Raw genomic sequence first — 26,046 nt, forward strand, 5'->3', positions numbered from 1 at the left:
TCCAGACAGCAGCAAACTGCGAAAGCAATGACTTTTTTTTTTTAAGATTTATTTTATTTATTTATTTGAAAGTCAGACTTACAAAGAGAGGTAAAGACAGAAAGAGAGAGAGGTCTTCCATCCACTGGTTCACTCCCCAAATGACTGCAATGGCCAGAGCTGAGCTGATCCAAAGCCAGGAGACAGGAGCTTCTTCCCATTCTCCCACATGGGTGCAAGAGTCCAAGCACTTGGGCCATTTTCTACTGCTTTCCCGGGTCAGAGCTGAATCAGAAGTGGAGCAGCCAGTACTTGAACCAATGCCCATATGGGATGCCGGCACTGCAGGCCAGGGCTTTAACCTGCTGCGCCACAGCGCTGGCCTCATAATGACTCTTAACCATTCCCTAAAGATCCAGACCTTATGTTATGGACCAGTTATCAGGAATAGAGTTTTGTGAATTTGAAGGCAAATGACCTTCCCTCCACTACTAAGAAGAGACGGGAGAGATAAGATCTGAGTCTTTAGGTCAAGTCCGGGTTCCTTTTGCTTTCACTGATGTTCCTCCACCTTCAGTGTATACATTGGAAACTCCCGGCGTGCTTACTCCAAAGGCAGAATCCAGAGATTATCTCCCACAGGCTCCAGGGGAGGGTCCAGAGGCTACACGGTCAGCAGCATCTGTCCCTGCCTGCAGCTGACTCTGCTCTCAGAAATGCGGCCATCAGTGTGGCTGGAAGCCGTTTCCCTGGGGTGTCGCTCCGTGGCGTAGCACTGGGAACATCTGGAGTCCATCTCTGAGCATGCAGGAAAGACACAGCTGGTGGCATAAGCAGCCGGGTCCCTCTGGGCTTCTGACCACCGGGAGGCGCAGTGGATCAGTGACTCTGTGAAACCCTGTCCGGATCCTCGGGGTCCCTTTCGCAACCGACTAAAAGCGACCGTGAGGAGCACAGCACTTGAGCAAGTAGCAGCTTTCTCCGTGTCCCCAGACCTGTTCCGCAGCCCCCAGCGCAGGCTGCAGCCTGCACACACGCAAGATTTTCCCTCCCCTTTTTTCTATCTTTCCCCCTGATCTCTTGGTAACAAAATCATTTCTCTCCTGGCTTTTCTTACGTAATCTAAGCTTGTCTGTAGGATTCCGCGGTGGTGCTTAAAATTCCCTGAATTAAAAGCCCTTCCTCCTGCCCACAAAATCATTACCAACCTCTCCAAACAATTTATTTGACTATTAGGGTTTTTTTTTTTTTTTAATGTTCTCCCTGTTACATGGTTCTGAAATGTTCAGAAGGCGTAACTGCCAGCCCCATAGCGTCGTACAATAAAGAGCTAGCTCTTCCCCGCACAGGGTAAGACACATTAAGTGGGACCAGCCCTGGCAAGAGGCCCTTCAGCTTCACACAGAGGAGCCAGGACAAACCCTGGGGCCTGCAGGTCCCCTCAGCAGGAAAGGCTGGGCCAGCACCATGGTGCAGTGGGTTAAGCCACCGCCTGCGATGTCAGCATCTCCTGTCTGAGCCCTGGCTGGAGTCCTGGCTGCTCCCCTTCCAATCCAGCTCCCTGCTAATGCACCTGGGGAGGTGGTGGAAGATGGCCCAAGTGCTTGGGCCGCTGCCACCCACATGGAAGACCTAGATGGAGTTCCAGGTTCCTGGCTTCAGCTGGGGCTGGGAAGTGAACCAACAGATGGAACATACCCTCTCCCTCTCCCTCTCCCTCTCCCTCTTCCTCCCCCTCCCCCCCTCCCTCTCCCTCTCTTTGTCACTCTGACTTCAAATAAATTAATCCTTTGATTAAAAAAAGAAAAAAGAGAGCAGGCAAGGTGACTCCTCCAGGGAAGCTGAGCCCAGAGCTCAGGGGCAGCCCAGGAGAGGGCTCACAAGGTCATTACCACCTAGAATCTGGAACTGCAGGAACGTGAGCAGGTGCAGGTGGGACACGAACAGACACACGGAGCGAGAGCCGTGCGTGCACTGAGGTTGGCCTTCAGGGTTTCGCCTGATGTTTGTGCTGCTTCCTACTCTGTCTGTGCGTGTAGTGCAGGAAGCAGAGGATGTCAAGAGCACGTCATTGTCTAAGCAGTGATAAAGTTGGAAAGCATTGACGTGTGCCACTTCCCTGTCCTCAGGCAAGCGTCCCCCTCGGACCTGGTGATCTTCTTATTCTTTTTTTTTCCTCTCAAAGACTTTATTTATTTATTTATTTATTTATTTATTTATAAGGCAGAGTACAGAGAGAGGCGGGGAGAGACAGCCCATGGGACTGGTTCACTCCCCAAATGGCCACAACGGCTGTAGCTGGGCCGATCTGAAGCCAAGAGCTTGTTCTGGGTCTTCCCACGTGGGTGCAGGGGCCCAAGCACTTGGGCCATCCTCTGCTGCTTTCCCAGGAGCATTAGCAGGGAGCTGGATGGGCAGTGGAGCGGCCAGGACTCGAACCAACACCCTTTAGGCAGAGGCTTAACCCACTGTACCACAGCACCTGCTCTAGACCTGGTGACATGCACACTGGACATTCCCCAGGAGGCTCCCCCAGTGACTCCCCTCTCTCTCTCTCTGCAAGAGAAGGTCCCCTTTGAAGTCCTGGCAGTGTTCATGGAGCTTGGCAGTGCCGTCCTGGGGGTATCCACCTGCACACGCCTCTAAGCGTCCTGCGGTATCCACTAGCACACCCCCTCCAAGCGTCAGGCCTACACGGATTCTCCCGCTGTGAGCACTGGGACTGTGGGCATGTCAAGCCTCCAAGATACTGGCTAGATGACAAATTCTTGAATTGAAATGTTACTGTAATGTATGTCATCACAGAATGTGCGTAAATGTAAATGACTCATTATATCCGTTACATTGTTTAACAGCTGCCCTAAGAAGAATGCTTTATTTTCATGCATCAGCTCTGCTTGAGAACTGAGAACAGGGACAGTGAGCACCCAGAGGTGGGGGGAGGCCCATGGGACAGGTGTTCCCAACAGGCCGGCTCAGGGGCAGCTTCCCTGTAGATGGACCAGGTCAGCAAGTGGCCCCATCTGGGCTGGGTCCTTGGGGCAGCCCGAGCACAGGCACAGCAGTGGGGTTCCTCTGAACTGATGCTCTTCTTCCCTTGTCTGGAAGGCTCCATGACAACGCCCCCCAGTTGAAGGGATTCCGTGGGAAGGAAGAGGAACAGCTCAGCTCCCAGCTCCCTGCTGGAGATGGTCCATGCTTCCAAGAGAATTCCCGCAGAGAGGGAAGTAGTCCATAGGTGTGTGCTGTCCAATAGGGCAGCCACTAACCACTGATTAGTCAGATAATATTTAATGTAATATATCCATATATTAAGCTAAATTAATTAACTTTGATGAAGGTTCGTTTATATAGACATAGATGGCTAGTGGCTACCATAGCACGCGGTTCCGTCAGCACATCCTTCCATAGAAAACGTACCTACATTCTCGTGGTAATCAACCTTCAGACACGTGTAACTTGTCACAAGCATTGACTGGGTACTTAACAGGGCTGAGGACTACATTTGGTTCTACTGATAAAGACTTCCTGGTCTCATATGCATGACTAAGCAAGTTACCAACTGTCTGTGTCCCAGCCAAAGATGGCAAAACTGCGGCTCCCAAGGTCAAGTGATATCTCAAAGTCACTGACCTGTGGTGCCTCAGCAGGTGTCTAAGATCGCACAATTTCTAAGGTTGCACAACTTTGAAGGTTGCACAACTGTGCTGCCACAATACAGAACTCAGTGTTTGCGTCCCGTAAAGTCTGCCTCCTGCAGTCTTTAAACTCACCGTCCTACCTGCCCGGGAACCCCTGCTGGGCAAGTGTGTTTGCTTCACTTATTTTGTAGTCTTATTTTTAGACAGAGGGAATTGCTCCATCTTCTCCCTCCTGGAAATCATTGGCTAAGACAAGTACTCCTACCAGAGTGCCTGGGTTTGCCTTCCACCTCTGCATCCAATCTCACCCTCCTGCTGATGTGCACCCTGGGAGGCAGCAGTGATGGCTCAAGTCCTGGGTTCCTGCACCCGCGTAGAAGACTTTCATTGAATTCTAGGTTCCTGGCTTCAGCCTGGCCCAGTCCTGGCTCTTACAGGCATTTGGAGAGTGAACCAGCAATGAAAAAAGTGTGTGTGTGTGTGTGTGTGTGTCTTCTCTCTCTCTTTGGCTTTCAAATAAATGAAAAAAAAAAAAAAAGGTTTTTAAAGATACAGCTCTGCTATGGCCTGGGAAGGCAGTGGGAAATGGTCTAAGTGTTTGGGCCCCTGCACCTGCTTAGGAAATCTGGAAGAAGCTCCTGGCTTCAGATAGGCACAGCTCCAGCCGTTACAGCTCTCTTGGGAATGAACCAGTGGATGGAAAACACCTCTCTTTTCTCTCTCTCCTCTCTCTCTCTTCCTCCCCTCCCCCTCTCTCTGTGCCTCTCTTTAACTCTGCCTTTTTTTTTTTTTTTTTTGACAGGCAGAGTGGACAGTGAGAGAGAGAGACAGAGAGAAAGGTCTTCCTTTTACCGTTGGTTCACCCTCCAATGGCCTCAGCAGCCGGCGCGCTGCGGCCGGCGCATCGCGCTGATCCAAAGCCAGGAGCCAGGTGCTTCTCCTGGTCTCCCATGGGGTGCAGGGCCCAAGCACTTGGGCCATCCTCCACTGCACTCCCGGGCCATAGCAGAGAGCTGGCCTGGAAGAGGGGCAACCGGGACAGAATCCAGCGCCCCGACCGGGACTAGAACCTGGTGTGCCAGTGCCGCTAGGCGGAGGATTAGCCTATTGAGCCATGGCGCCGGCCTAACTCTGCCTTTCAAATAAATAATTTTTTAAAAAAGATAGAAATAACCATAAATACTCCAGAAATCCCCTTGCCTTGCCCTTTCAGTGGGAAAGGGGCAATGTGAGAAGTCGTGTTGATGGCCGCCCTCCATGTCCTAGCTGGCCTGCATGGCCTTCGGCTGTGGCTCAGCGCTCCTCCCCTCACTGGCAGTGAACTCCATCTCACTGCAGCTTAGAGACCTTGACCTCACTCCATTACATTTCAGCTCTCCTCCTAGCCAAGCAGACATACTATGCTTACTAGAAGATCCTCACCGGAATGACTGTGACATAATCTCAAGGTCCTTTTTTTATATTTATTTATTTATTTGAGAGGCAGAGGTACAGAGAGAGAGAGGGAGAGACAGGTCTTCTATCTGCTGGTTCACTCCCCAAGTGGCCACAACAGCCAGAACTGGGCTGATCCGAAGCCAGGGCTCCCACGTGGGTAGAGGGACCTAAGCACTTTTAAATACCATCTTTTGCTGCCCTCCCAGGACATGAGCAGGGAGCTAGATGGAAAGTGGAGCAACCAGAACTCTTAAACTGGCATCCATATGAGATGCCAACAGCACAGGCAGAGGTTTTACTTACTACGCCACAGCACCAGCTCCTCAAAGTCCTTAACCACATTGACTGTGGTCGTACGATGCTCACCTGCTCTGAAATCCTCGCCATGACAGCAGGTAGGACCTGCTTGAAGTGATGCTGGGAAGACCCGGGTGCCGGGGTCCCCGTGGAGCTTTCTCCTTGAACAGGGAAGTCAGCTAGGTGAACGGGAGAAGGCAGCTCACACACGGAAGCTTCCTGTCTTTGCCAAGAAACTCAACTTGGAGGTGTATGTGGTTCTATGTTTTGTTTTTGCACTGTCCAGCAGAGGCTTTGGGTTCAACCAGCCTCATCTCCTGCATCCTCAATTCATTGTCCTATCCCTTCTGCTTCCCCGTAGGCTGCCTTGAGCACACGTAGAGAGAGGAAGGGCAGGCGATGTGCAGTGGCTTAAGCCGCAACTTGGGATACCTGCATCCCATATGAGAATGCCTGGTTCAAGTCCAGGCTATTCTGTACTTCAAGTCCAACTCCTTGCTAATGCACCGGGGTGGAGGGGGTGCACTGAATGATGGCCCTAGTACTTGGGTTCCGGCCACCCATGTGGGAGAATTGGATGGAGTTCCTAGCTCTTGGCTTCAGCCTGGTCCAGCCCTGGCTGCTGCAGGCATTTGGGGAGTGAACCAGGAGGTGCAAAGTCAACTCTCTCTCTCTCTGTCTCTGTCTCTCTCTCTCTCTGACTCTCTCTCTCTCTCTCCCTTTTCTCTCTTTAAGAGGTTTTTTTTATTTATTTGAAAGGCAGAGTTACACAGAGAGAGAAGGAGAGACAGAGAGAGAGGTCTTCCATCCACTGGTTCACTCCCCAGATGGCCGCAACAGCTGGAGCTGCGCTGATCTGAAGCCAGGAGCCAGGAGCTTCTTCCGGGTCTCCCACACAGGTGCAGGGGCCCAAGGACTTGGGCCATCCTCCACTGCTTTCCCAGGCCATAGCAGAGAACTGGATCAGAAGTGGAGCAGCTAGGACTCGAACCAGCGCCCATATGGGATGCCGACACCGCAGGTGGCGGCTTTACTTGCTACACCACAGCACTGGCTCCTCTCTCAATCTTTTTTAAAACACGTATCAAGAGGATGTGCCCAGCTCTGGTCAACCCCGGCCTCTCTAGGTCATCTTTATTTTGTGCCCTCCTGCAATGACTGATACCATGCAGTCCACCGCCTAAACATCCTGCGGTAGGAATTCCCATTTACCCTCATGGAAGGACCACGTCCCTTGCACATAACAGCCAGAATTCCACCGAATTCCTATCCACAGATGAAGTGGGCATGGCCTTATCGAAGCCATCTGCACCCCAGCTCCCAGAGCTGAAGAAGCAAGGGCTCCCAATGCAGATGAGGTCCACAGGGGGCTGGAGCCATTCGTGGCCAGGGAAAGAAGATTCTCAAAGTTTCAGCCTCTCGAAAGAAAATGACGGTGTCAATTTCCTGCTGCGATCCTCACTGCATCACAGTGTGACAATGACAATGATTAGGAAACAGGCAGTGAAATCTTAGCTGCAGCATGGCCGCCGCCCTGTCTCACGGTTACCAGGCAAACCTGGGACTGACACACATGGCCACCTGCTCACAGCCCATCCCCTCCTGTCCGCCGTGCCAGGGCAACCCCTGCGCTGTCCTCCCCATCTGGAGTCTGCCGGTCCCTGGGGAGCTCTTCCACGGCAGGTTCACCTGCCTGATGTAAGCCTGGCTTTCGCCTGGAAGGAGGACTCAGAACAGACGCCAGGACTGACAAGCCTGTTTCCATGGCAACCAGCGGTTCCTCTGAAGCCTGCAGGAAATTAGGGCTTTTTGTGAAATTCCTTCCTGTTTGCTCACGCCTGGCCCAGCTGCACAACACTTAGAAACCAAAGGGCAGAGCCGCAGGTAGCTTTGAGTGACTCACATGTGAGTCAGAAGACAGGCCCTCCCCCCTCCTCTGACCAGCCCTGGAAGCTGGGGCCCTGGGTGTCCCTTAGCACCTCCCGCAGGTGGTCCCAGTGCCTGGTCCCAAACACAACCAGCAGAGTCCAAGGAGAGGCGCTGCCTACCCCAAGACTTGGGCCATCCTCTATTGCGTTCCCAAGCTATACCAGAAAGCTGGATTGGAAGTGGAGCAGCCGGGTCTCGAACTGGCGCCCATAGGGATGCTGACACTGCAGGCCAGGGCATTAACGCTTTTCAAAACCTAGCTGAGGAAAGTTCACTTCAGAAGGCCGTACACGTCCACATCATGATCACCACAGAACCAATGTCCACACAGATGACTTGTTCCCTCCAACGTGCGACCGGCAGGCACCGTCGTGGGACCCCACCTTGCCCGTGCCATGCGTGGATTGGCTGCAGGTTCCTTCATTAGGAGTCATCTGCCCGGAGGTGCGTCCGCTCCTTCCAGGAGACCTAACGGAGCTGTGAAAATGCACTTGGACTGGCTGGCTGCACTTCCACTCCACCACCTTGCAGAGGTGGCTTGGACGGAGGGCTGGAACGTGCGCACCACCTAGTGGCGACTCTGTGGAACTGGGGCCGTGGGTCCTTGGTTAGGAGAAGGGAGCGTTAAAGAATTTCAGATTTTCTTCTACACTGTGAGAGGTGGGGTACGTCATTTTGACTTTGCTCACAGCTGGAGGATGAACATAACAGGGGGATATGCAACCCCTGTCTTAGCTCTCAAATCCAATGCACTCTATAAAGACTGAGAAGTCGTCACCCCCGCCAGCCATCAACAACCCAAGGGAGAGCCATGCCTGTGCCTGTTCCCAAGAGTTTCCCACAGGGTGGCTCTGACGCTCCCTGGAGAGCCCAGCGGGGTACCCTCCAGAAGGGAAGCTCTGCGCCTGTACCAAAGGGGCGCCCACCTGCTCACCCTCCTCCAAGTAACTCCACCCAGTGCTTGGAGGCAGCACTGTGCGCAGCCGAGCTTGTTCCCACATGGATCTCCGGACGGCCCTGATTGCTGGCCCTTCATCCAGTCTATGGCTCTGTCCTGACCCTCACATTTCTCCAGCACAGTCCTCTTAGAAACTGAACCATGTGTGCTCAGGAGCCATGGGGAAATTAGGGGCTCTGGTGCTACGTGAGCTTCTTCCTGCCCCCTCTGGGCCCCTTCTCTCCTCCTCCGCTGCAGTGTGCCTGATGGAGCGTCCTCATGCCAGGTAGAGAGACCAAAAGCTCCATCCATCACGTGGATGTTCCCAGCTCTCTGCCATCCATCAGGTCTTGCAACAGGATCACCTGCCTGCCCCAAGTGTCCCAGCCTCCCAGGGCATCAGGCTCCGGCTGCTGTGTCTCTGATGGCTCATCTTGTCCAGCCTCATCCAAGGTTGCCCGTTATTTCTCCGGCTGTGTTCCCAGTAACTTCTGCCCTTGGTTCAAGGGTCTTTGGTCAACGGGGCCCCTTCTCCTGTTGTTCTTGGCTGTGATTGTTGAAGTGAATCAAGGGTTGAAGCTGTTTTCATACCAGGGCTCACTTCTAGAATGGAAGATAACTTTCTCCCGAGGTGAGAGAATTCCCAGAGGCTCTGTGCAGGCCCTGTGTGCCCGTCTGAGAGGAGATCACACAGAACTAAAGCTGCTTTCACACGACACCGTATTAGCGGCCTTCGCTGATACAGGAAAATCACATTGGCCTGGCCTAATAAACTCTTCCCCAGGAGCTGGTATCCTCTTAAGTGGCCGTGAATTGATTGTTCCAGCCCACTGCTAAAGCTCCTACTGAATTAACTTCAATTAATAGAAAATGCCTCCCATCTTAAAATCATGTAGTCTGTTCCCTGATTTCTTGAGAGAAAAAAAAATCTTCTTGAAAAACTAGTGATTATGCAAAACAGCTGTGAATGCCTTCCGGGAAAAGGACTCCATCCCAGCCAGCCCGGAGCAGGGGAGTGCTTCCTTTGGTTCTTTCATTCTCTGCTCGACCTAGTTTTTGGCGTTGTTATCCAAATGACGGCTTGTCAAAGCTGATCACAGGGATGAGTCTAAGGAAAAAGGGGAAGCCAGGATCCATTTCCCGTGATGCACCAGGACAGATAACCATGGCTCCTCACTCTTCCTTGCCTTTGGACTTGCAAGGTAGCTGGAGAGAGGCTCCTGGAGCCATGGGAGCTGTGCCCTGGTGGTGGCTGCATTGGCCATCCCCATCACAACACCTGAGACGCCCACAGTGTCCTGTGTGTCTCCAGAGAGAAAGCCACCCAGCCAGGCTGGGGCACAAAGGAAAAAGCTCCTTCCAGGAATAAAGGGTCACTGTGCTCTCCTGGGTTCAACAGCATGTCACCTGGCGCATCATTGTGTCCCGGGAAACATAGCCAAGCAGGGGTGGGCGTTGCCCTAGCAGTTAAGACCCCCACGACCCACACTGGAGCACCTGGGTTCAAGTCCTGGCTCTGACTCCTGACCCCAGCTCCTGCTGATACCAACCCTGGAGGGGCAGCAGTGATGGCGCAAGCAACTGGGCTCCTGCTTCCCACATTGGAAACCTAGATTGAGTCCTTGGCTCCTAGCTCCCCAGTCCCAGGCTTTGCATATGTTTGGAGGATGAATCAGGGGGTAGGAGAGCTCTCATTCTCACTCTCTGTCTCTAAATTATTTTTAACATTTTTTTAAATGAAATTAAGAACTGGGGCTCCATGTGGGATCCAATTCCACAACAAACTAAGCAACCCCCAGAAAGTTCCTTATGTTCTCTGTGAGCCAGTTTCCCCATGTGCATCGAAATATGCATTCCCCATATGCATCAGTCCCTTTCCCATAAGGTACTCTGCAGATGACGGCTTAAGTAAACCATGTATTCTCCTTGTATTCTCTCGGTCCTAACTGATCAGGAGAGAACGCTCACCAGGGCACGTGCGTGCCTTTTGCTGCTTCCCGGCCTCACTATCCCCTTCCTTGATAAGAAGCCAGGCCTGTGGCCCAGGGTGTGGGCAGCCGACCTGGTCCAGCCAGGATCTGCCTTTACTTTTCCAGGCCAATCTCCTTGTGCAATGGGCCGCTGAAACTCCACTTCTGGTTGCCATGTGAGTTTTCCTTTGAACAAAATTCTTTTAAGGGAGCATACAAATAAGTCAGCTCTAAGAAGATAATTCACTTCCCAGAAGTCTCTGTTCTTGTATAACAGCTGTGAGGGCAGGGACCGGCGCTGTGGCATTGGGGATAAAGCCATCACCTGCGGTGCCAGCATCTCTTATGGGCACCGGTTCAAGTCCCAGTTGCTCCACTTCCAATCCAGCTCCCTGCTAATGGCCTGGGAAAAACAGTAGAAGATAGTCCAGGTGTTTGGGCCCCCTGCACTCACATGGGAGAGCCAGATGAAGCTCTTGGCTCCTGACTTCAACCTTGCCCATCCCTGGCTGTTGTAGCCATCTGGAGAGTTCACCAGCAGTTGGAAGATCTCTCTCTCTCTCTCTCTCTATATATATATATATATATGTATATATGTATATATATACATATATATATGCATTTCTGATTCTTGCATGTATATATATACATATATATACATGCAAGAATATATATATACATATATATACATATATATATACATGCAAGAATCAGAAATGCATATATATAGAGTATATATACTCTATATATGTGTGTATATATATTTCTGATTTTCAAATGAATGAATGAATCTTTAAAAAAAAAAAAAAACTGTGGGGTGTTTGTTGCACACTGCCTGGAGATGTGCAGAAATCCCACAGGTGGCAACAGGTCTCCTGTGTAGAAGCATCCACTGAGCACATACATCCCCTTCTAGAACTTTCCAGGAATGAGCTGGCAAAAAGAAGTCTAGAGGCTACCCAGCTTCAGGCTCTGCAGTGACCCTGCCTTTGCAAAGCAGGGTGGTCACTCTCCCTGTCGCTCTGTGGATGCTGGTCCCCTGCACACATGCCCACTCCTACCTGCCAATGACACCTCCCGTGTCTACCCACACTGGCCGAGGGTTCAACAGGTGCAGAGGAAGTCTCCCCACCAGCACCTCCGGCTCCAGGCCAGCCCAGTCTCGTGCCAGCCACAAGAATGAACAGTGTGCAGGCTTAAAGCATGGGGGTGCATGTGTGGGTCTAACGTTTTCTTTTGTTTTTTTTTTTTCTTTTTCACAGTTCATTTACGATGAAAAAGTCTCCTGGTGAGTACCTTGTTTTTCCCTACATTCCCGTTCTCATGTTGAATTGAACCTTCTAGATGGCAGTTGGGAGTGAAGGTCTAGGAAAGGGGGCAGTGTGGTGGGAGTATGGAGTGGCTAGCATTTTTTTGGCAACCTCTGTTCACTTCAGCCAAGAAGTTCAGTTAGCTTCTGTGGAGTGGGGCCCCTTTCTCTGGGCTGCAGAGGTGACGGATGGAGGCTGCATTTCTGATTCTTGCATTTTTGGAGGTCTTTATTGTCCAGGTTATCAGTTGGGACTCAGCCATGCCTTTCCCCATTCAGGCCAGTGTTAAGATTTGATGCATCTTTGCAAATTTCATCTAAATTCCAAATATTGTGTATGTATTAGGACTCGGGATCCAAGCACTTGGATGACATTTAACCCATTGAACGTGGGCCTGACAGTCAAATAAAGTTTACAGCTCTGAAACATCTGTGATTTTTTTTTTGACCAACAGGATTTTGCTCCAATTAAATATATAGAAATACATTTGCACTTAGGCCAATTGTCCACACCCTCTTTTTTAAGATAGGTGCTACACAAGTCAAATTTTTGGAATGGAGCTAGATATGGAGGGTGTTGTTTATTCTTGTTATATTTCTGCAAATATATTTGATATGGAGAAGTACAGTGTAATAGCATCTTAGGAATAGGTGTAGGTCTGTGGGTCCAGAGTTTCCATGGCATTCCTTAAAGCTAGGAATGAGCTAGAAAAGGAAGTAGAAAGTCCACCCACCTCCATTGGCAGCCAGATGTGAATCCTTGGTTCCAGCCCTGGATGGGGGAGGGGCATCCCTATGATTTCTGAACTTTGGGGGTGTTGGGGAACCTGTTTTATCGATGATGAATTTTGCACATGGCTCTAGGATGCTTTTGCCAAGTCTGCCTCTGTGTGTGCAAGAGAGGAGGGAAGGCTGGGAGATGGTCCGTCAGGATGGCTATCTCAGGGCAGGCATTTAACCCAGGGTGAAGACATCCGTGAAGATGCTGCACCCTATTAGAGGACCTGGGTTTGATACCCGACTCCAGTTTCCTCCTAATGCAGACCCTGGAAGGCAGCAGGGATGGCTCAAGTAACAGCTCCTGCCACCCACGTGGGAGACCTGGGTTGAGTTCCCAGGTCCTGCCTTTGGCCTTGGCCCAGTCCTGGCTGTTGCAGGCATTTGGGGAATAGGATAGTGAACCAGCAGGTATGGGCTCGCTCTCTCTCTCTCTCTCTCTCTCTCTCAGGGCAGCCTGTGAGATTGCTCTAGAGGTGATCCCCAAACAGAGTACAGTTCTTCCACCCCCATGTCCTTGGGGATGAAGCAAACACAAGAAAACTTCCAGAAGCAACTTCCGGCCAACTGATGGCCTCGTTTGCAAGGTTACTGCCCTGGCTTAGCAAATAGTAGGTGCTGCACTATGGCTCAGCGTTGCCTGCTCTTTGCCAATGGTGCTGCCCTGGAGACTAGGGCAGTAGGATCACATGATGGCAGAAGTCGCTCTGCTGCACTTTGCAGGAGAATGTTCCGGAAGGCTCTGCTCTGCTGGGAGTGTTAGGGGAAGTGCTCTCTTCCCATCTCCATGGTGTTGCTGCATGGGAACCCCAGCAGGAGGAGAGAAAGCAAGTGTCACATGAGTTGGTCCCAGGACATGCCCTCCTCCAAAGATCTTTTTGAATATTCCACAAGGGGAAAGTCTACCTCCTCTGCCCCCCACGGGCTTTTTCCTGTGATGTTGGGTGACCCAACCCCCCGACCTTGGTAGCACCCTGGCCTGCAGCTGAGGGGTCCAGACTCTGTAAGGGAACGGTTATCAGAGCCCTTGGCTTGACAACCAGGGCTCCCACTGGTAAAGTTAGGAGGAAGGGACCAGAGGGGCATCAGTGAGTTGCAAGTCCCAGATGTGTCTCGCTCTAGCCTGGGGGATGTTGGGGTCCTGGTGAGCTGTAGCCCCCAGGGGAGAGTGGGCTGGGGGCTTTTGTGCCACCAGAACATTGCTGCCAGATTGTGCTGTGGTGGTACAATTGTTATTACACAGAGAAGCTGATGGAGAGTTGTTCTCAGATGAGGGAGGCTGAGGAATTCAGTGTGTGCCACTGGCCTTTAACTGCTTTGAGACTTCTAGAGATTTCAGCTTCTCATCAGTGAATGCAAAATGTGCTAACTTTTCACACATGTTTGGTCATTCACTTACACTTTTTCACCAAGCCAACCACAGTATTTATTTTGCTGCAAAGGTTTGTCCAGGGGCTGATTGCTCTGCTTAAAGTCAGGTTCCTCAATCTGTGCAGTGGAAGCATTCTAATCATAGCACAGCCAGTGAAGTCCATTCCTTGTTCTAGAATGTTCTAGCATGTTCTACCAACTTCAAGGCAAACAATCAACTCACCCTAACCCTCAAAATGAGACTTGTTTCAATTGTGTTTATTTTGGCAGTCAGATACTCTTTAGAAGAAAGAGTTTTGTCAAATACAAATACACAAGGACAAGATGTCCCTGTCCGGCCCCATTAGGTTCCTTCACCATTGCTAATACAGTGTTCTAGAATGTCGCCTTCAACCAAGAAGTGGCCATCAGCAGTCAGCCAGCAATGCGTTTAGTAGCAGGTAATAGAAAATCTGGTTACAGTGGATTAAAGCAATAGGGGTTTGTTTGTCTCACATAGCAAATTCTCCAGGTGTGCACAATAGAATTGCTGGCTTCACCTCCCCATTTCAGCTTCATGGGAACGCAGAACCTGGGAGGCAATGGTGACAGCTCAAGTAATTGGGTTCCTGCATCTATGTGGCACACCTGGGTTGTATTTCCAGCTCCTGGCTCTGGCCCTGGCTCAACCCTGGCCATCGTGGCCTTTTGAAGGGGTGACCCAGTGAATAAGAGTTCTCTCTCTCTCTCTCCTTCTCTCCCCCCCCCCTCTGTCTCTCTCCTCCCTCTCACATCCTCCCTTTTCCTTTCCAATAAAAAGAACTTTTACAAAGTCAGATGTATGAGATGGCAGCTGGAGGGAGGTGTGGCCTGCATGTGTAAATTGGGTGTCATGATTATGTGTATGGCATTTATAGCAGTAGATCAGGATGGGGTCACCAGATGAGAAACTCTAGGTACAAACACAAGAGGGTCCAATAATCAGAGATTGAACTGAGGAAGTGGAGGAGGCAGCAGAGATGGAGAAGGAGAAACCAGGGAGACCAGAAGAAATCCGGGAGCAAGGTCTCTTGGGAGCCGTGGGAGAGCACTTTTGTGGAGGAAGGAGGATGAGCATCTCTCTGATGCTGTAGAGAGATCCAACAGCGTGGCAGACCATGGTCCTTGGGTTTGTGGAGGTGGCAGTCACCTGTGTCCTTGACAGAGGTTTGAGGGGACAGATGAGTGTGGAAGTCAGACTGGTGACACTTATCCTGGGAACGGTGGGTACCCACACACAGTGGACGCTGTGCTTTGAGGAGTGTGGCTATGAGAGAAGCCCAGAGGCATGGGAGCAGTGGGAGGGATTTAGACACTTGGGCTGCTTCTCTCAATGCAGCATCCTGTGCACTCGCTGACATAGACACATACATATTTGCACGATCACTCTTCATGAAGGAGCCATGCTGGCCTGTTGAGGGGCATACTTAGAACCTGTGTACCTGGCCCCTCAATTTATAATGATCTGACTTCTCTCATGTCTGTGTTTTATAAACACCTCTGAAACAAAAACCCTTGTATATGCATTCTGAGCAAATATTTATCTAGGAGCAACTTCCAGACAAGGAATTTGCCAAGAGCAAAGGGGAGATGGGCAGCGCACGGACCCTGGAATTCCCTCCTGAGCCCATTCTCCACTAACTTACTCTGAGAGCCCAAATTGCTCCCTCAGTTGGCCCATCTCATTCTGCCACTGAAGGGGACCAGAAAGCCATGTTCCTGTTTTCTACCTGAAAAATAAGAAAATAGAAAAAGTATTCAAATTATAAGGAGCTCAAGGTGCATTCCAGCGCATCTCATTATTTATTTCCTCTGGGTCTCTTGGCCATTTTCCCACTCATTCATTCTTCCCTTCCCTGCAGGCACCTTCTCTGCCCAGGTGTGCTCGCTCTCTCTCCCATCTTTCTCTATCTCTGTCTCTTTGTCTCTGTGCCTCTCTCTGTCTCTTTGTGGCTTCCTTTCTGTCTCATCATCTCTCTGTCTCTTTCAGTGTCTCTCTGTATCTCACTTTGTATTTCTGTCTCTGTCTCTCTTGCTCTCTCTTTGTCTCTCCCCCCTCCACCCCTTATTCCCTGCTCCCGCATGTGTTACCATCCCTCAGTCACCTATCATTTCTTCTAGTCTCAGTTTGCCTTCCATCTGTGTATCCGAACAAGCTCAGAGAACAGTGAAACTATGGACAGGTTTATAAATACAGACCCACGTCTGGTGTGAAAGTCTTTTTGCTTTGCAACAGCTTTTGTAGGTGAGCAAATAGCAGAGAGGAAGAAGTATTTTCCCTTCTGGTGGGGAGGGAAGAAAGAAGATTGAAAACCACAGGCTTTGCTGAAAGCGTCTACAGACCCAGAAATACCCATAACCACTCTGCCTTGCCATCCTGGCCATTTGTGTCAAATGGGCTTTGTGGGGGTGCCTGGCTGCCTGCGACCACGTCCTCTAACTGCTCTTGGTTTGTGTGCAGGTGGGAGTCTTTAGTGCTTGTGCTGATGTATGTCATCTACATTGTCATCATGAAGTAAGTAAAGTCCTTCCTTCGTTTCCTTTCCAAGACGGTTTCTTACATTCAGTGTTAGGTGCCAATGTGCAAAGAGCAGCTGGGCAGGTGTGGGGTCTTCTGCTTGTTTGACACCTGCCCCCAACACCGCCACCCCCATCCCAGGCTCATTTAGCTCCTGGGCAACCTGCTGAGAGCCACTGCCATCGGGATTAATCACAAGGACCCTTCCAACCCACACATGATGATGGAATCGACACTCAGATGTTTCGTTTGAGAACTTTCTAGAACACTTGCTTCCTCTTCAGGATCCAGGAACCTAGCTTAATTAGTTGTGTCTTCGCTCTGTTTTTGGAAGGGGTGGTAAAACCCAGTAAATTAGACTTCTACATGGAGCAAGGGACAGAGCCAGAAGGAAGATGACTCAAACCAGGTCTATAGACATCCTTTGCTCTGTTGCAGTTGTCATCCATTGCTGTGTAACAGATTAGCCCAAAACTTGGTGGCTTCAGTCCTCACTCCCAGGGGCAATGTCCCCAAAAGAGTCTAGCTCAGGGTCTCTCACGACATTGCAGCTCAGATGTTGGCCATGGTCACCAGCTGTCCTTGGAGCTGGTGGAGCCCCCCTGCTGGCAGTTGGCGGGAGGGCTCAGTTCTTCATCACCTGCTCCCTAGGAGTGCTTGAGTGACTTCCTCATATTCTAGTTCCTGGAGGCAAGTTACTGAGTCAGGCTGTGCTCCAGGGAGTGAATTCACCTGTTGAAAGGAGGAGTGCTACAGGATTCTGATCTTGTTCTAAAACCATCACAACATGCGTTCTTTTCCCCCCTGGCATCTGTTTACTTTTGATAGCAAGAGTTATATTGCTGCTTCCCCATCATCCAAGGTGAAGGGAGGCTCCACGGTTGTGAACATACTGGGTCAGCTTTGTGCCTAATATCACTGAGGTGAGGAGGTCCTAAGTGATAAAGAGAGATCCTGTGTTGTGGCTGTGTGCCCCCTTGAGGGCTGGATCTTTTATTCCCCCACCCCCTGTTTCCCCCAGCATTTGTAGCTGCAACAGTGACCTCCTTCTCCAGGGAACAAGAAAGTCCAGAGCTGTCAGAAATGTCCAGTTTGGACACATCAGGTAACGGTCTGAAATGGCCATATTGGACTTCTGACATTATGGGGAGGCCTAGCAGTTCATTTCGGCCTCCAGTGATGGAGAGACCTGCTGGAGACACCAGGATGAACGTTGGCAGATAGCAAATGGATAGCAGAGGCAGGAATCGGCTTGGCTAATGGCCTGGGTGGATTGTACACAATCTGCTGCCTCCTGCTCAATCTGCTCTCTGGCACTGGCTGGAGGAGCTGTCCAGTGGTCAGTAGCTGGGTCTTAGTACCAACTTTTGCATGCCCTGGTAGGAAAACCAGAGTCGAATCCATGGAACTAGACACCATCCACTTAAGAATATTGGTTAGATGAATTCCCGACAAAAACCAGAGAGGGCCTAAAGGCTTTCCCAAGGAGAAGGCTTTCAGTAAGAAGACAATCATTCTGCTCCTCCCTGTCCCAAGTAGCAAAACTGTGTAAGGAATCAGTGCCCCTGGGGGTAGACCCTACACATACATTCCTGCCATCTTTTCTACCTGATTATTTTTATCTTAATTTTATTTGAAAGGCAGAGAGAGACAGAAACAGACCGAGATCTTCCATCCACTGAGTCACTCCTCATAAACGCACAAGGCTAGGCTAGGTGGAAGCTGGGAGACAGAACTCAGTTGGGATCTCCCACATGGGTGGCAGAGACCCGGTTACTTGAGCCATCGCCTGCTGCCTCCCAAGAACACATTAGCAGGGAGCTGGAATCAGAGGCAGAGCTTGGGCACTCTGGTGGGATTATTTGACCTTTTATTTTTACTTTTCGTAGCCTCTTAAGTTTGAGTTCCCAAAGCGCAGAGTCTTCTTATTCCCCACTGGGAGGGTGGATGCAGAAGAATCGTCACTCAGTATCTGCTGTGTGCCCGACATTGACCTCGGGATGGCAGTCTAAATTTTGATGACAGTCTGTCTCACCATGAATCTACTAGGGGCTTTGTGGAATGAGGTGCTTTCAAACCCAGACTTGGGCTAACAGGAAGTGGGGTTGAAGAATTCCACTGGCCTGCACTCTATGGCCACTGCAGCCCTTCGTATGCTGTCGTAAAGTCCCTGAGTTGCTAGCAGGGCACACGGACGTTAAGAGAACGCTGGGAACATGTCCTCGCCTCCATCCCAAACCAAATACGGACGGGCAAGAGGTGTGTTTCTGCTGACGCGGCAGCTTTACCCACATCCCAGCTGTTGCAGCCAGCAGGAGACAAATAAAACGGGGCTCGGCAGCTACTGCGTTTGCAGAATTTTCTGCATAAATTCTGGGCCTAAGTTCTAAATTGCAATCGCTGCTCTTTAGCCACCCCCCAACAGTAATCAGAGGCTTTAATCATTGGGTTTTATAAAATCTGATTTATAAAATTGCATGCTACACAATAAAATAGCTTCAGGGTGCAAGCATAAAATTTTAAACATTCAATTAAAAATATAAAACAGAGCAACCACAGCTTTAAAAAAAAAAAAAAACCAGGGTATTTTAGAATCATCAGCTGCCTCCTGGCCAGATAACTGTAAAATGACTTTAAACTTTCTGTCTGAAGATACAAAGGTGATTTTGGATTGGCCAGGTAGCTAGGAACCCCGCGGGACCGTGCTGGGTACTTGGCCTTGGCAGTAGCTGATTTCTGTACTTCCTGGGTCTCTGCTTCAGGGTTTTGTTCCATTGGAGACAGTATGGGCTGGCAGTTAGAACAAGTGTTTCCCATTCAGCCCAACAGAAGCTTCTAGCTGTCACTCACCAGCCACAGGACCTTGGCCAGGAGTATCCAGCCATTCTGAATCTGTTTCCTCTTATGCAAAATGAAATCAGGAATTGTTCCTAGCTCCTAGGCCTTTTAATGAGGATAAATTGTGGCAACTTGGGTTGTTCACCCAATATCTGATTTTAAAAAAGCCTTCCCTGTGGGGCTGATGCTGTGGCTTGGTGGGTAAAGCCACCGCCCACAGTGCCAGCTTCCCAAATGGGCGCCAGTTCGAGACCCAGCTGTTCCACTTTTGATCCAGCTCTCTGCTATGGCCTGGGAAAGCAGTAGAAGATGGCCCAAGTCCTTGGGCCCCTGCACCCACATGGGAAGACCCTGAGGAGGCTCCTGGCTTCAGATCAGTGCAGCTGTGGTCGTTGTGGCCAATTAGGGAGTGAACCAGTGGATGGAAGACCCCTCTCTCTCTCTCTCTCTTTGCCTCTCCTCTCTCTCTCTCTCTCTCTCTCTCTCTCTCTCTCTCTGTAACTCTTTCAAATAAATAAATAAATCTTTAAAAAAGAAAGAAAGAAAGCCCTCCCTGGAGCAGGCAGTTAAGATACCCAGGTCCCACACTGGAGTACCTGGATTCAATGCCCAGTGTGGCCCCCGACTCCAGCTTCCTCTACTACAGACCCCGGGAGGCAGCAGTGATGGCTCAGGTCATTGTGCTGCTGCCAACCACATGGGAGACCTGGATGGAGTTCCTAGCTTCCAGCCTCAAGGCCTGGCCCCAACCTAACGTTATGAGCATTTGAAGAGTGAGTCAGTGCATGGAAGATCTCTGTCTCCGTGTCTTTCTCCATCTCTTTGCCTCTCAAATAAATAAATTTTTTAATCTTATTTTCAAAATTTCTTTCGCTGTATGGTATTATTATCCTGCTATGCAACCCCCAGTAAATGCATGGTACACGGTTGTGCTTTAACAACTTGGACATAAGCAGTCACATCCTGTGTGTGATGCAGCCCATGCCTTTGGCCTCTGGGCTTTGGCTGTGTCAGTATCGAGCTGACTCAGCCATGCTGTGTCCCAGGTGTGATGAGCCCTGCAATAGGGAGCCCCACAGATGTCTGCCTTTTCTCTTGCTTGTGATGGTGGCACCTGTGGGTCCATGAGGGTTGCACAAAACGGGAGTCCACCCTGCCCACCTGCCTTGTCACAGCCAGCAACCCCATAACTTATGACCGGGTTTCTGTTCTGCCCCATGCAGTGTGGGCTCCCACAGACTGCACATGGAAGGACATCCCAGTAAGACCCAGTGGGACAGTCAAGCTCTCCCTTCAGGGTCCACATATCCAGGGCCTTTGCTGTTTATCCAGTTCAGCAGGCAAAGGAAGAAGTGTATGATGACGCTTTTGTTTTCACTTACTCTGTATCCTTCCATGAGGGTAAATGGGATGACAAAGGTACAGCAATCCTAGCGTGAGGCAGGGCGTCCCACACAGTGCGTCTACACTGACAGGGCTCCAGGGTGCGCTGTTGGGGCGGGGGCCGGGGCGGGGGCGGGGGCATTGGGAGGTGGAGGACTGGCCCCCGCTGACGGCCTCTTTGCACTTGCCGCTCCACTCAGGTACAACGCTTGCATACATCAGTGCTTCGAGAGGAGGACCAAAGGTGCTGAGAACATGGCCAACGGCCTGGCCAACAACGCCGAGATTGACGACAGCAGCAACTGTGACGCCACCGTGGTGCTACTTAAGAAAGGTAACCGCGCAGGTGCCTGAGTGCAGGCAGGAGACCCTGGAATGGGAGTAGACACGCGTAGGGCGTCTCCACTGCTCAAAAGCAGAGCAGAGTTTTCCTGTCCCTAGCCCTTGCTTTGGCTGCGGCATGGGGATGGATGGGCCGACTCACAGAGCCCCATGGAGCTCCTGAGGCCTCACCAAGCAACACACAGGGCAAGGACTCACGGAGAGGGGTTAGTGCTGTCCTATCTGGGCTGTGTGACCGTGGAGCAAGTTGACTTGATCTCTGTGAGCCTGTCTTCTCTTCTCAGACATGGGAATTGTTTTTGCAATAAGGAAAGCCAATAAAACACGTCAAACAGTTGGGTGCAGTGCTCTGTCATTGATGGGTGTTGTGGGCCTAACACTGTTTATCCAGATTTGCTTTGGGTTATGGGGCTCCCGAGCTGCAGTGGGAGACAGAAAATGTCCCTTTATTTCCCAGTAACCCTCCCGTTGTAGTTGACTCTCACAGAGGGCAAAGCTACATGGCTCTCTGACAAATAATAGTCTTTCTTAGAGGGACACAGAAAATCCTCATTTAATTTTGCCCCGACTATTTCATCGTTCATTTAATTTTTTTTAACGTTCCCTTTGACACGTGTGAATTTATTTCTTCCTGGTCCCCCAGGGTTTCTTCATGGGGAAAAAAATGAGAAAGTATATCAGTGAATTTTCAAATGTCTCTTGTCTGTGAAATCTCTGGGTAATTATTAGATTTTTGAAACCTCAATGTTTGATCTTTTTTCCCCCTCCATAAAGTATAGGTGTGCTTAAGGAGAGACTAAGGAGTTATTCTGTAGCATTCTACATGAGGGTTTCAGTCGGTGTCTTCTCTGCTGGGTGATTTGTAGCCATAAAAGGAATACACTTGGGAAACCAAAGAGAGCAACCTTGGATTGGTTTTACCAGAAGAGCCCCTTTCAGTGGCTTGGGAAACACGCAGGGGCCTGGGTGCTATGACCAGGCCCCCACAAGCTGTGCACCCCCGTGCTCAACCATGCAGAACAGGCTTGGGCCTTGGTAGAGCAGTTTTTTCCAGGCCTTTCAACAAACCACAATCTATCTCAAGACCCCTTCTGAACCTCAGGCCCCAGGAACACGGACAGCTCCCCACCCACCATCTGTCAGCACCGCTCATAGCCTGGGCTGAGGGAAGGCAAACACCAGGTCCCTGGCATGTCCTCCACGTGGCCCTAAAGTCAGCTCTGTGACATTGAGGAGCTCAGTGAGAATGTTGCTGACATTTGAGGGGCATCCAGGGTGCCAAGAAGTCATTGAGGTCTCTGCTGTAGCCCGTGACTAAGGAGTGTGACAAGAGTTCTCTGAGCACTGGGGAGGCATTGTTATGTCATCATTCCTTCCTACCATGGCAATGAGTGATGCTTAGATTTTTTCAAGGCATCTGCAAAGACCTAGTAGCATGACCCATGGGAAAGAGGCTTTGAGTCTTCTCCAGATTTTACTCATTGCAACCTTTCCTGGATGGGTGGATGGGTGGATGGATGGATGGGTGGATGGGTGGATGGATGGATGGATGGATGGGTGGATGGATGGATGGATGAGTGCATGGGTGGATGGGTGGATGAGTGGATGGGTGGGTGGATGAGTGGATGGGTGGGTGGGTGGGCGGGTGGGTGGAGGGGTGGGTGGATGAGTGGAAGAAAAAGTGAAAAGAAAGAAGGAAGGAAGATGGATGGATGGATGGATGGGTAAATGGATAGGATTAATGAGGCAAAGGAGACTATGAAGGAGAAATGAAGAGACGGGAAAAGAAAAATGAACAAATGCCTCTTGTGTGCCCCCTGGCCTCAACATTATTCTCTTAACGTTTTTCATTTCCCTAGCCAATTTCCACCGCAAAGCATCAGTGATCATGGTGGACGAGCTGCTGTCAGCCTACCCACACCAGCTTTCTTTCTCCGAGGCCGGCCTGCGAATCATGATCACAAGCCACTTCCCTCCCAAGACCCGGCTCTCCATGGCCAGCCGCATGCTCATCAATGAGGTAGCTGGGCAGCTCAGACCATGCACACTGGACGGGCGTGGGGGCCTCTGGGAAAGACAGAGAGCAGGTCTGGGTTTGAAAGAAGCAGCCCCTGACTCAGAGTCTAACCCGATGCAACCCCTAAGCCGTTGCCCCACATCTTTGCTCCCTGGGCCAGCCATGTGTCCACATCCTATGTCTCCCTTCTGCACGTTGAGAGCCATCGTCTAGCTCCAGCTTGTGCAGAAAAACCCTCCTGAGCCCTTCCACCTGCTTGTTCTTCTAGTCTTGCATTTAAATACGGCCTCCTAAGGTGAATCTGCACAGACGTAGCTGCTCAGGTTCCTGGTTTAAAGTAATCCCAAGTATCCAACCTGACTCTTCCCTTCCCTGGAGTGGTAGCCTAACTGATGCACCAGTCCAAACATGGTCATGTGGCTGTCCCACACACAAACCAAGGAGTCCCTCCAATGTGGAGAAGAGAGATAATCCTGCAGTACACAAGGGCATCAGAGACATGCACATCCCAGCCACAGCAGCCATCCTTTGGTGTATGTAAGATCCAATGGGATGTAAGAAGTTCACCTTTCCTCCTAGTAGGGTGGTGTCTGAGTGCATTGTTTGCAAAATCACCTAAGACTTGGCTCCAGAGTCTTCCAGAAGCATCTTCTTCGCAGCCGCCTGGGTGTACTCCCGGTAGTTCAAGTGTTGGGCGTGAAGTCTTGTGCAGCCGCTCTGACGGTGGAAATCCTGTACCTTTCTCATTCCAGAGACAAAGACTGATCAACAGCAGGGCCTACGCCAATGGGGAATCCGAGGTGGCCATCAAAATCCCCATCAAGCACACCGTGGAGAACGGGACAGGGCCCAGCAGTGGCCCAGACCGGAGCGTGGATGGGCCTCGGAGGGACGATGTGGTTGCCGAGGCTGGCAGTGAGACAGAAAATGAAAATGAGGACAGTGAGAACAACGGCAATGACGAGGAGGATGAGGAGGACGAAGAGGACGATGAGGGACCATACACGCCCTTCGACCCCCCCTGTAAGACACCCAGGGCCTGGGCTGGGGTTGGCCTGGGGTTGGGCCCTGTTTTGAGGCCACTGAGTGGTGCACTTGACTCAGATGATCTTTTCACTCTTCAGTCCCCACAGTGTCTCTCTGGGAGCAGAGAAATGTTCAGATTCTGCTTCCACAGTGAGCAGCATGCTATCATATTAGGTCCCAAAATGACCAAGGTGGTGGTGTGCGTGAGCTTGGGTTGAAATGTGAGCTCTCTGACCAAATGCATTTCGTGGAGGTCTTCTCGTTGCTGTTGTGTGAGATCTTCGGTTGCCAAGGACAAAGTGTGCATGACCCATGTCAGAAACGCAGCTTGGACCACGGGGAAAGAGGCACTTAGCTCCCTCGCCTCCATGCATCCCATCCCAGCCAGCCAAGGAGGGCTGCCCTGCCTGCCCTGGGGAACACAGGAAGCCGCCCTCATCCTCTTGTACTTCTCACTTCCTGTCCCTTACCTCCCCCACTGCCAATCCCTGCCTCTCCCACCACCTGCTGACTCCAAGGCAGGTCCTATGAGAGCTGCATACCTGGCCAACAGCTGGGCACCTGCTGCACATGGAGGTTCCCATCACCTTGTCCCTGCCCACACCCCACCCATTATGGGACCAGGAAGACAAAGCCCGAAGAATTCTCCCTATTTGCTAGATCTTCTAGAAACTTCTGGCTGTTTCAAGAAGACGTGCCCTGATCCAATATGTGCCCACTGAGGCTTGATTTACACAGCATTTGCATGAGAACCATCAGAGGAAATCTTACTGGGTCCACCTGAAATCCCACGTAGTGGTGGGAAGTGGGTGCAGAGGGCCCAAGTTCTGTGTCATTTTGCAGGTGCAAGTGTTTTCCTTGCTGTGTTCTGCAGTGCTCGTCTCTTGTATCCAGGGGTTAGCAAGTAACCAGAATGGCTCCTATGCCACTCAGGGCTCCTAGCCTTGCCAAGTACTTACCAAAACTCATTAGGCAATATCCATCCAGATTCCTAGAGATTCCCCAAATTCCCTAACTGCTCAGCCATCACTAATTCATTGCTTGGCAGTAGGCCATCTTGGTAGAAAAGAGCATAAGATGGTTCTCCCTCATCCGTGGTTGCAACTGTCCACTTTATTATGTACAACCAACTGTGGATTAAAAATGTTAAATGGGAAAATAGAGAACTTCCCAGTTTTTATTGGTGTGCTCTTCGGAGCAGCACAGTGAAATCTGGCACCATCCCTCACCTTCCCACCCAAGACGGGAATCAATGCTCTGTCTAGCATATCCGCACTGCGTATGCTACTCTCCCGTTAGCCTTTTCATGGTAGCCATCGGCATTGTCAGATCTCCTGCCAAATGTCACTGCGCTTACATTCAAGTAACCCTTACTTCCCTGAATAATGGCCTCAAAATGCCCAAGCAGTGACACTGGCAACTTCCTACAGTCTATTGTTAGCATTGTTCTATTATTAATTACTGTTAACCTCTCACTGTGCCTAACTGATAAGCTTATCATGGGGTGGGTGTTTGGTGCAGTGGCTAAGATGTTGCTTGGAACACCCATGTTCCATATCACAGTGCCTGGGTCCAAGGCCCCTCTCTGCTTCTGATCCAGCAGCTAGGAGACAGCAGATGATGGATGCTTGCATCCCTGCCATCCACATGGGAGTCCCAGCTTGACCTACGGGCTCCCAGCTTTGGCCTGGCCTAGCCCTAGCTGTTGTGGGCATTTGGGGGAGAGAACCAGTGGATAGAAAATCTCTTTATCTCTCCAACATTCAAATGATGAAAATCTAAATGTACAGATAAACTAAACACTTTATCATAGGTATGTATCTAGGGGAAAACTCAGGCCTCCACTGGGGATCTCGGGGTGGATCCCCGGTGTTCGGGTTCTGTATCCACTTTGCTGCCTTTCCATCCATCTATTCCTTGGCAACTTTCTTCCCTGTCAACCAGGACAAAAGCCTCTTTCCCCTCCCCACTCTTTGCTTTCTGTGGCTAACAAGCCTACAAATGCAGCAGCTTAAGAGAGCACCCCCTGGTTAGCTCCACGGTTGTGTCGGTTGTGTCGGCTGGAAGTTCAGTTGGGTTCCTAGGACCTGCCGGGGCCTCGGTCGAGGTGTGAATGGGAATGTGTTCCTTTCTGGGTAGCCTGGGGAGAGTCATTTGCAGGCACAGTCAGGCTGGAGACAGAACGGCCTTGCTCACTGCCACCCAGGGCTTCTGACTGCTCCCAGGGATGCTCCGGGAAGCCCCCAGCCTGCCTCCT

The 26,046-nt window shown here is 50.8% G+C and overlaps 1 protein-coding gene across 3 annotated transcripts in view; it reads left to right on the plus strand.

Annotated features, from left to right (window-relative positions):
- Positions 1-26,046, plus strand: part of SLC24A3 (solute carrier family 24 member 3) — a 524,378-nt gene that overhangs the window by 466,929 nt on the left and 31,403 nt on the right. For all 3 annotated transcript variants that reach the window (XM_051845347.2, XM_070052127.1, XM_002710947.5), the window contains exons 8-12: positions 11,453-11,478; positions 16,127-16,180; positions 20,605-20,738; positions 22,606-22,766; positions 23,516-23,786. In XM_051845347.2, coding sequence (XP_051701307.1) covers positions 11,453-11,478; positions 16,127-16,180; positions 20,605-20,738; positions 22,606-22,766; positions 23,516-23,786 — 646 coding nt within the window. The remainder of the gene's footprint in view (positions 1-11,452; positions 11,479-16,126; positions 16,181-20,604; positions 20,739-22,605; positions 22,767-23,515; positions 23,787-26,046) is intronic.

The sequence above is a fragment of the Oryctolagus cuniculus genome, chromosome 11, assembly GCF_964237555.1.
Source record: "Oryctolagus cuniculus chromosome 11, mOryCun1.1, whole genome shotgun sequence".
NCBI classification, from domain to species: domain Eukaryota; kingdom Metazoa; phylum Chordata; class Mammalia; order Lagomorpha; family Leporidae; genus Oryctolagus; species Oryctolagus cuniculus.